We start from the raw sequence: 11,517 nt of genomic DNA on the forward strand, positions 1-11,517 counted from the left end.
GTATGAAAATACAGTCATGTTGATCCAAATTCGACTAACCAGTTAGTCTGAGTTATTTGACTATTAATTAGTCAAAAATGTGATGTTGAGATATTTTATTTAATACGGATTAAATAATAATGGCTAAGACGAATTAAGCGGTTAATTCGTAAAATTAAATATAAACGATTTATATTTGATTAATGTATATTGAATATAATTATACAATATTGTCTTTGTCGGACATGTATTAATAATTCAACTAATCCGTCTTATTAGTTGATGCTTTAATAACCGATAACCGATGACGATTTATAATTAGACCGTGTCATATACATTTAGTAATTTGGGTTCGGACCACGAGTTTATATGAAGAGGAAATGAAAAGCCCATGAGCTCCCCTCCCACTCGGTTTGGCCGAGCCAAACATAAACAAAAGGAGCGATCTCCTCTTTTGTTGAACCTAATCATTCATTCTCGAAAATATTAGGGTTTCGGAACATTTTCTCTGAAATTCCTAGATCTCACATCGACAAAACTCACAATAGCTTTCTCAATATTGCAAGTCAATTAGAAAGCATTTCTAGCACAAGGGCATAGTCTCAGACGGTCTTGGGTGCAACAATTAGGAGGAAATCTCTGTTGATTTCTGTTCTTTACGCCGTGCATCAAAGGACCCGAGGTTGATTCTTTATCTTTATTGTTTTATTGTTGTATTTCGTTTATGACCATATTTCACATGTTAAATTTACGTTATAGTCCTAAATTTAAAGGGTCTTATACGGATATTACCCCACAAGTGGTATCAGAGCGAGGCCACGTAAATTTTCATTGTGATTTTTCATAAATCGATTTGAAACGATCTTGTTTTTGTCTCGAAAACCGTGCCATGTATACACGGCTGAAATTTTTTTTTTGAAACCGTGACATTTTTCACACGGTTGTATCATCTGATTTTCGTTTTGTTTTTATGCATATTGTTGTTTTATACGGAGATTATAACAATATGTCAAGTTTTGTCAAATTCTGAAATTGTTTTGATGCGGTTTTGATCAAAATTGCGTTTGTTTTGTTTTCACAAAACTGTTTTCACGAGGGTTTTTGTTTTTCCAGAAATTTTATTCTCGATCGAGCATGTTTTAATCGATCGAGAGGTTTTTCTGTCTTGTTTTTACTCGATCGAGTCCTTGTTGCACTCGATCGACCACTTTTAAAACCCTGACTGGTCGATCGAGAAGTCCTCGTACTCGATCGAGCAGATTTGCTGATAAAAGTACTCGATCGACCACCAGTTTAGTCGATCGAGCACTTTCTGTTTGGCCATCCTCTCGATCGACTTGCAGTTCAGTCGATCGAGCCCTTTTGTTCCTCGATCGAGCCCTTATGTCCCTGGATCGAGGGATTTTGTTTTGGCAGCTTTGAAAATTTATTCTTTCTGCTTTAAATTTTCTTTTGGCCTTAATATGTACTTTATACGGATATTGTACACTCGCTATGATTGTGAAACGGTTCACACACGTACCATTAAGTTATTTTAAAGCGTATTTAAAGTAACGGACTGTATTAGATTAAAATTAAAATTGATAGAAGCGGTTTTATCACATGAATTTTAATCATTAAAAGGTGGTTTGGATAAATTTAACATAATTACGGAATTATGTCACGAATGAATTTGTTTTTAGTTGATGCATTTATTTATCGTTGATTTTGAATGTTTTTGAATGCCTTTTATTACGTATTTTTACAATCAGTTGTAACTTAGTGTGGCCTTAGTAGAACGTGTTACCGTAATGATGGAACACGGTCTTGGTTGTATTTTGAGATCTCGTATCTCCGTTTTGGATTTTTCACTTGTAATTACAGTTTTTAATTAGAATGTAAATAGGTTTATATTTGTAATTTTAAATTGTAATTTTTGAGAAAACCGAAGATGGAGACCGGATGCTCACTCCCGCTACATGGATCAAGATGGAACATCAAGACAAGCTTCTCGGGTCCAACGGTGGATTCCAAAGTTGTTTTATGTTCTTTTTATTAGGATAGGCCACACTAGGAATTTTTATTTACGTATTGCATTCTTTTATTTATTTTTCCGTAACGATAATATGCATCATATTCCGCCTAAAACCAAACCACTTAATTATTGCATGAAAACTGACACATATAGAGGTCACGAGTTAGTTTTCATTGACATTCTCATGTCACACGATCTATACTAAGCCATCACCTAAATTAATTCATTCACGCAGACGCTAGTTATTCGTTCACTTAATATGAATTATAATTAAGTTGATGGGATCTTCCTCGTATAAACAAAAATTGAGAACGGTCTTTATAGGTCAAACTCCAATGAGTCCCTTCTTCGTCGGTAGGCATAATATGACCCCTTCTACGTCGGGTAAGTTGGAACCGATTGACCTATTTTATCTCAACACTATGGTCACTCGTACGATCCTGTGACTATGGTGGACTATAGATAGGATTTACGGAAATCTATCGACCAAGAGTTCTTACGGAAGAATTAGCTAAACAGTTGGCTTATCAATTTACAGAAATTGAGTCTTGGGATCACTTGTATCATTCTTGAGGGAGATCAATTATGCAAGTACGAGAGTCTACATGTTAAAATGAATTTTAAAGTAGACTTAAATCACCTCGATGAGTTGCTTATTTCGTTTTTGTTTTTCTTTCTTTTTCAGTGTAGATCACGAACTTTTAAACTGCTAATAACAAATGGCTGGTTCTACTGATAACCCAATGCCAAGTGCCACATTGGACCGTGAGTCCTGGCTTCGGATCTTCATGAATCGATGAATCGTCTACTCGATCGAAGAATGATGGATCAAACTTCGCGGATCGGGAGGCGGCATTACGGAATGCTCGCCGCTGGCCGACGGAAGCTCAAATATCTATTAGAGCCCATCCCGGCAAACCCAGGTCCCACGGCTAGAGCTGCTGAAATCACCAAGTTTAATGATTTCTGTATGGAAGCGGGTGCGATTAAAAACGTACTCATTTTTGCAATGGAACCCAATTTGCAGAAACGCTTCATAGCCCATGGTGCGAACAAGATTTTCACCACGCTCACCAAGGAATTCTCGAAAGCACCGAGAATCGTGACCTATGAGCATACCACTCGCTTCTTTGATGCGAGACTCCGAAAGGGCCAACCTAGCCCACACATTCTCAACATGATTGAGAATGTCGAGAAGCTGGAGACCTTTGATTGTAAGATCAGCGAGAACATTGTGATCGACCGCATGCTTCACTCACTCCACGATGGTTTTTCGCAATTTAGAGCGAATTACTATATGAATGATTTGAAGAAAAGTCCCCATGAACTACACTCCCTTCTCGTACAGACCGAGAAGGACATGAAGTTCAGTTGGAGCAATAAACAGGATGTTCTCGTTGTGACAAACAAGGGAAAGGGTATGGGCAAAGCTCAGGCAAACCTAGCAGTAGGTAAACCGAAGTTCAAGAAGTCGGGTCCAGGTAAGAGTGGGCCTGGTGAGTCGAGCACCTCATCAGGCGCGACAAAGAGCAAAACCGAAAACATGGAATGCCATCACTGCCACAAGACTGGGCATTGGAGGCGGACATGTCATGTTTATCATGAGGACATAAAAGCAGGTCGCGTTAAACCTGTTGGTATGTCTTCTTCTTCTACTTTTATTCATATGATTGAGATCAACCATGCAAGTTACGGAACTTGGGTACTAGATACTGGTTGCGGTTCTCATCTGTGTAATCATGTGCAGGGCCTCCGAAATCTCGAGCCTCTCGTAAAGGGTGAGGTTGACCTGCGTATTGGGAATGGAGCAAGAGTGGCTGCCGTCTCAAAGGGGACATATGTGATCCAGCTTCCTAGCGGATTTGAGTTGTCATTATATGACTGCTATTATGTACCCGATCTTTCGAAAAACATTATTTCGGTTTCGCACTTGACAAACTTGGATTTTCATTTGTAATAGAGAATAATACTTGCATTTTCTCATTACACGATATGATTTATGGCAAGGCAGTCTCCATGAATGGAATTTATGTTTTAGATCAGACGACCGAAATATTACACGTAATGAATAAAAAGTTAAAGGTTGGTGACAAAGATCAAACGTATCTATGGCACTGCCGTATGGGACACATCAATGAGAAATGCGTAAAACAGCTCATTAAAAATGGAGCTATCTCGGCCTTTGATTTTCAATCATTTGGCACGTGTGAATCATGTCTCATCGGCAAGATGACTCGGATTTCCTTCAAAGGTGTTGGAATGCGCGCTGCTGACCTATTAGGACTCATACACACGGTTGTATGTGGACCTATGTCTATCACCGCACAAGAAGGCTATAGGTATTTCATCACTTTCACGGATGATTTAAGTAGATATGCCTATGTCTACTTAATGAAACACAAAAGTGAATCCTTTGAGAAATTCAAGGAATACCAAATTAGGGTACAGAACCTATTAGGTAGAAATATTAAAACACTACGTTCAGATCGTGGTGGCGAGTATCTTTCTCACGAGTTTGATCAACACCTAAAGGACTGTGGGATTGCCTTACAGTTAACTCCACCTGGAACACCTCAGCTGAATGGTGTGTCCGAACGGAGAAATCGAACACTACTTGATATGGTTCAATCCATGATGAGTCACACGATATTACCTGATTCATTATGGGGTTATGCTCTTCTGTCAGCTGCTCTAATACTTAACCGAAGTCCGTCTAAAGCTGTTGACAAGACTCCATATGAAATATGGAAGAGAACGGTCCCTAACTTGTCCTTTATACGGGTTTGGGGCTGCGAGGCTTATGTCAAGTGGAGACACGAGGATAAGCTCGGCCCGCGATCGGTCAAGACGTACTTTATAGGTTATCCTAAAGGAACACTTGGTCATTACTTTTATTCGCCAACCGAACAACGTGTTTTTGTTGCGGCTAGTGCGACATTCTTAGAGAAGGAATTTCTCGAGAATGCAAAGAGTGATAGAACCTTCGAACTGTCGGAGATTCCAGAACCAAGTACCGAGCAACTATTGGAGGAACCTATTCCTTCAATCCCGGCTGCGGTTAACATTCCTGAGGAACCTAGGAGGTCGGGAAGAGTCTCTATTCCTCCAGACAGATACATTGGTATGGTCGAGGAACATGACATAGATGACGTTCTACTCTTAACGAGTAGTGAACCCGCAACCTATAAAGGTGCCATGACTAGTTCTGACTCAAAGCTATGGCTTGAGGCCATGCAATCCGAGATGGACTCTATGTATGAGAACAACGTGTGGGATCTTGTTGACTTACCTGCTAAGGTTCGTCCCCTTCAATGCAAATGGCTTTACAAGATAAAGCATTATGTGGAAGGTCAACAAGATATCTATAAAGCACGACTAGTTGCTAAAGGTTTCACCCAAGTGCCAGGTTTGCACTACGATGAAATTTTTGCACCCGTAGTCATGCTGCGTTCCATTCGGATTATCTTAGCGATCGCCGCTTTTCATGACTATGAAATTTGGCAAATGGATGTGAAAACCGCCTTCTTAAACGGCTTTTTGGAGGAAGAGTTGTACATGGTACAACCCGAAGGTTTCATTGATCCACAACATCCTAAGAAAGTGTGCAAGCTTAAGCGTTCCATTTATGGACTTAAGCAAGCATCTCGGAGTTGGAATCATCGCTTCGACCAAGTGATTAAAGAAAATGGATTTATTCGATCGGTCGAGGAACCATGTCTTTATATCAAGTCGAGTGGGAGCAAGATTGTTTTCCTTATATTGTATGTCGATGACATGCTCCTGATTGGGAATGACATACCTCTCTTAACTTCGGTGAAAGTATGGTTGAAAAACCATTTCCAGATGAAAGATCTGGGAGAGGCACAAAGAATTCTGGGCATCCGTATCTATCAAGATAGATCACGACGGATGCTATCTCTCGATCGGGAGTCTTACATAGACAAAGTCCTAGAGAGATTCAAAGCATGACTAACTCCAAGAAGGGGTTTCTTCCTATGGCTCCAGGGGTGCATTTGAGCAAGTCTCAGGCACCAGAGACACCGGAAGAGAAAGAGCGCATGACACGGATTCCTTATGCCTCGGCTATAGGATCAATCATGTATGCCATGATATGCACACGTCCGGACGTGGCATATGCATTGAGTATGACAAGTCGATTCCAACAAAGATCCGGGTGAACCACATTGGCTGGTTGTCAAGAACATTCTTAAGTACCTACGGAGGACTAAAGATTGGGCATTGACTTATGGAGGCGAACAAAAGCTATGCGCAACCGATTCGCAGATGCCGCCTTCCAAACGGATCGAGATGACTCGAAATCTCGTCTGGATTCGTTTTTACTCTTAATGGCGCTGCAGATCACCTGGAAGAGTTCGAAACAAACTGTTACAAAGCAGATTCTACGATCGAGTCCGAGTACTATGCCGCGTGCGAAGCTACAAAGGAAGCGATATGGATGCGTCAATTCTTACATGGACTATCCGTAGTGCCTAGTTCGAATGACCCGATCACCATCTATTGCGACAATAGTGGTGCCATCTTCCAAGCTAAGGAGCCAAAGTCTAGCAACAAGTCTAGACATGTACAACGGAAAGCTCATCTAATCCGGGATTACGTGGAGCAAAAGAAAGTAGTGATAGAAAAGATTGCTACGAGATGATAACATAGCGAGATCCTCTCACTAAAGCATTACGACAAGATAAGCATGAAGGGCACGTTAATTCCATGGGAATTAAACGTGTTCCTAAGTTGTAGTACTCTTTTATGGATTAGATTCATTCCCTTTTGTACTCTATACGACATCATCGTTTTGATATTTTATATATATTTTGTTTTTCATGTGGATTTGTATGACAAATTTTGAACACCACAAAGTGAACTGAACGAACATTATATTTTTCAGTCCTTAATTGCCCACATGAGCTGATAACTCTGGCAATTATTTTGTGACGTTGGTTGATGGTGGGTTCAACGAGCCATAAGTCAACCGGTTGACTGACCAATCACAGAGGCGATTTATACGGATATTTCGTAGGACACAATTGTGACATCGACGTGGAGTCCTAAATGTTTTATAACATTCGGTGCCCGGTCGTGGATAGGACTTCCATGGTGATCCTAAGAGTCGATTCTTTTGACTATCGACTGTCTCTTGAGACTAAGGCAGATTTTGGGTGACTTTGGTTTCTTTCTCACGGTCATCCGTAACAGGGGGCCAAGTAGATTTTTTCTAGGTCATTTCATGCTGAGCTTAGATCGGAAGGAGTTCGAGTTGAAGGAAATATTCAGCCTTTATCAGGTACTCGATATTTCTCAGGGCCACTCGAGGAGTCAGAATCGAAATGCATGGCCATGCTCGGATACGGATTCGTTTTATCAGTTAAGTTACTCTCTAGTCGGGGAAACCACTCTTGATCCAGATCGATTGTAAAATACGACCTTTGCGGATCCGGATCTGCAAATTGTTTTACATTGAGTGGGAGAAATTTTAAATGAATATGAGAATCGGTTATCGCACATACACTTGTACGGACAAGTGGGAGTTTGTTGGAGCTTGTGTCCTCTAGTTAGTGCGGATAACGTCATTGCACATACACTTGTACGGACAAGTGGGAGCTTGTTGGGGCTGGTGTCCTTAACAGTTAGTGTAAGGACTTATAAATCTCTAAAAGGATCAAAGGGCATACTTTTGGTATTATTATCAGTTGATCCACGTTTATCAATAACGGTTGGCTTGCTAGATAAGTTTGACGTTATTGTCATACAGATGGCGGTGATCAACTGGTCCCTAAAAGTCACACCTATAGGATACGTTTGAGAGATGTGACAGTATGAAAATACAGTCATATTGATGCCAAATTCGACTAACCAGTTAGTCTGAGTTATTTGACTATTAATTAGTCAAAAATGTGATGTTGAGATATTTTATTTAATACGGATTAAATAATAATGGCTAAGACGAATTAAGCGGTTAATTCGTAAAATTAAATATAAACGATTTATATTTGATTAATGTATATTGAATATAATTATACAATATTGTCTTTGTCGGACATGTATTAATAATTCAACTAATCCGTCTTATTAGTTGATGCTTTAATAACCGATAACCGATGACGATTTATAATTAGACCGTGTCATATACATTTAGTAATTTGGGTTCGGACCACGAGTTTATATGAAGAGGAAATGAAAAGCCCATGAGCTCCCCTCCCACTCGGTTTGGCCGAGCCAAACATAAACAAAAGGAGCGATCTCCTCTTTTGTTGAACCTAATCATTCATTCTCGAAAATATTAGGGTTTCGGAACATTTTCTCTGAAATTCCTAGATCTCACATCGACAAAACTCACAATAGCTTTCTCAATATTGCAAGTCAATTAGAAAGCATTTCTAGCACAAGGGCATAGTCTCAGACGGTCTTGGGTGCAACAATTAGGAGGAAATCTCTGTTGATTTCTGTTCTTTACGCCGTGCATCAAAGGACCCGAGGTTGATTCTTTATCTTTATTGTTTTATTGTTGTATTTCGTTTATGACCATATTTCACATGTTAAATTTACGTTATAGTCCTAAATTTAAAGGGTCTTATACGGATATTACCCCACATGTCCTGCTCTGGTAAAGCTTGAGGAGGAGGCTTATGGCAGGAGGGCCCCATTTAAGTATTTTAACATGTGGTCTTTAGCTCCTGAGTATGGTAGCATCATTGATAATAGATGGCAAAGGAAAGTCCAAGGCACTGCAATGTATCAAGTAGTTAAGAAGTTAAAAGCCTTGAAATATGACTTAAAGCAGCTGAATAAGAGTCAGTTTACAGACATTGAAAATCTGACCCATGTTGCTGAGATTGCCTTAAAAGAGTTTCAGGAAATGCTGATACATGATCCTCTAAACACTTATTTGTGTACTTCTGAAAGGGAGTGTGCAAAAGATTTGGAGGGCTTGATTAAGGCAAGAGATAGTTATTTGAATCAGAAAGCTAAATGTGATTGGTTGAAGATGGGGGATGATAACACTGCATTTTTTCATGCTTGTATTAGAAGGAGGAGAGCAAAAAATAGAGTGTACCAGATCAGGGATGTAAATAATACTTTATGTACTACCCCTGATGAAATTCAGATGGCTTTCCAGGCCTATTACATTTCTCTACTTGGCACTTCAGCTGAAGTGAACCAGATTAGTAAGAAAATAGTTCAATATGGCAGATGCCTATCAAAGGAGCAGTGTGGTAGTCTGGTTGTTCCTGTTACTGATGATGAAATAAGAGCAGCCATGTTTGATATACCTGGTAACAAAGCTCCAGGACCTGATGGGTATAGCAGTCAATTTTTTAAGGACAATTGGAGTATTGTAGGCCCTGACATTTGTGCTGCAATTAAGGATGTGTTTCACTCTGGACAATTGCTGAAGCAATGCAATGCTACCACAATAACTCTGAAATCAAAGGTTGACTTGCCTGAGACAGTTCAATAGTTCAGGCCAATAGCCTGCTGTAACACTGTCTATAAATGTTTATCTAAGGTAATATGCAATAGACTGAGTCAGATATTACCTAAAATAGTGAGTCCTTCACAGAGTGCTTTTGTCAAGGGAAGGGATATTATTGGCAATATTCTGATTTGTCAAGATTTAATTAAACTTTACAAGAGGAAAGCTTGCTCTCCCATAATCCTTATGAAGTTTGATCTACAAAAAGCTTATAATTCTGTAGAGTGGAGCTTTTTGGATGCAATGACCAAGGCATTGGGTTTCCCTCCTCAGTTTTAGAAGCTTATAATGCAGTGTGTGACTACCCCTACATTCACTTTATCACTTAATGGAGAAAATTTTGGCTTCTTTAAGGGGAAGAGAGGCCTTAGACAAGGAGACCCTCTATCTCCTCTTTTGTTTACTCTTTGCTTGGAGTATTTGATTAGGATTTTAATGGTGGTTCAGCAACATGAGAAGTTCCAATATCATCCTCTATGCAATAGGATCAAGCTTTCACACTTATGTTTTGCTGATGACTTAATCTTGTTCTACAAAGGGGATAAACAGTCTATCCAGTTACTCTTCCAAGCTTTTGATTATTTTTCTAAAGCTACAGGACTGGAGATGAACAGGAGTAAGTCTAGTTTTATTGCAATGGCATGGACAGTCAGTTGATTAATGAGATTGAATCCATGTTTGGCATGAAAAGGGGCATAGTACCTTTTAAATATTTATTGGTCTGTGTCTCCCCAAAAAGATTATCTGTTCTTGATTGTCAGTGTTTGGTGGATAAGGTTGTGGAGAGGGTGAGACGTCTGGGGGCTAGGAAGTTGTCCTATGCAGGCAGGATAGTGCTCATTAAAGCTGTCTTATCAACTCTTCATAGCTATTGAGCTCGCATTTTTATTCTGCCTAAGACAGTCATAAAGAAGATTGAAGCCATCTACAGGAAATTCCTTTGGCATGGCAATGAGATGAAGGAAAGCCCCTCCCTAGTTGCTTGGGAACACATCTGTAAACCCTTGAAACAGGGTGTATAAGGCTTTAAAGATTTACAGTGCTGGAATATTGCAACCATTGGGAAATATGCCTGGTGGGTGGCAAACAAGGAGGATCATCTATGGGTTCGGTGGGTCCATGCCATTTATATTAAGCAACATCATTGGCAGGATTATAAACCAGGAATTGGCAGTAGTTGCGCTTGGAGGAAGATTTGTCAAGTAAAAGACAGGCTCCATCAGTTGATTTTCCCCTCTGGTTCTGTTTATAGCATTAAAGGTGGTTATAATTGGCTCAAGCCTGAATGTGAGAAGGTTCCTTGGTATCCATGGATACTCAATAAGTGGATTGTGCCCAAGCATAGTTTCTTGTGTTGGTTAGTGGCTCGTAGGAGACTCCTAACACAGGATAGACTTGTTACTATGGGTGTGCTCACCCAGAATTTATGCTATCTTTGTGGTTTACAGGAGGAGAGTCATCAACACCTTTTCTTTGAATGTAGTTACAGCCTGAAATGCATTCAAGTTGTGAGTGCCTGGTGTTTGGTTGAACTGCCACAAAAGGACTGCATCCAGTGGTGGATTGAGTGGAGACAGTCCTCTCTGTGCAGGAAGAAGATTGTAGCAGTTATTTTAGCTTGCAGTATGTATCAACTCTGGTCTGTTCGCAATACTTGCAGACTTGAGGGGTACCTACAAAGACCAGAAAGATTTGGACAGTTTGTGAAGCAGGAGAGTATTCGTAGGCTGAAGAATGTAGAGCTTAAATGTAAGAATAGTAGAGTAATGCAATGGGTTGATAATATCTTGTATTGTTGAGTTAGTTGCAGGATAGCTCAAATGATGAAGATGTAATATGTATTTTGGTTCTTGGTTTATTAATGAAATCACTTACATTTTCCCAAAAAAAAAAATAATTATATTGATATAATTATTAAAATAAAGTTTTTTTAATAATTATTTTATTATTAAATATTATAAAAGTTATATAAAATTGACTTTTTAGTTGAATTTTTAATTTTAAGTAATAAAAAAATAATTTTTTAACTATATTT

The 11,517-nt window shown here is 39.4% G+C and overlaps 1 protein-coding gene across 1 annotated transcript; it reads left to right on the forward strand.

Annotated features, from left to right (window-relative positions):
• The first annotated feature begins 9,770 nt into the window (after positions 1 to 9,770).
• LOC141655437 (uncharacterized) lies at positions 9,771 to 11,281 on the forward strand. Its single transcript, XM_074462518.1, has 3 exons — positions 9,771 to 10,130; positions 10,244 to 10,330; positions 10,523 to 11,281. Exons 1-3 carry the CDS (start codon positions 9,771 to 9,773, stop codon positions 11,279 to 11,281), a joined length of 1,206 nt encoding a protein of 401 aa, XP_074318619.1.
• Positions 11,282 to 11,517: the final 236 nt, after the last annotated feature.

Source organism: Silene latifolia, chromosome 5 (assembly GCF_048544455.1).
Source record: "Silene latifolia isolate original U9 population chromosome 5, ASM4854445v1, whole genome shotgun sequence".
Lineage (NCBI taxonomy): Eukaryota > Viridiplantae > Streptophyta > Magnoliopsida > Caryophyllales > Caryophyllaceae > Silene > Silene latifolia.

Bases quoted from the DNA above. Each gene is read 5' to 3' on its own strand.
- LOC141655437 (XM_074462518.1), top strand. From the start codon at position 9,771: ATGCAGTGTGTGACTACCCCTACATTCACTTTATCACTTAATGGAGAA. The intron at 10,131-10,243 runs GTCAGTTGATTA...CTTGATTGTCAG, and splicing joins TTATTGCAATGGCATGGACA to TGTTTGGTGGATAAGGTTGT. The intron at 10,331-10,522 runs GTCTTATCAACT...AAAGATTTACAG, and splicing joins GGATAGTGCTCATTAAAGCT to TGCTGGAATATTGCAACCAT.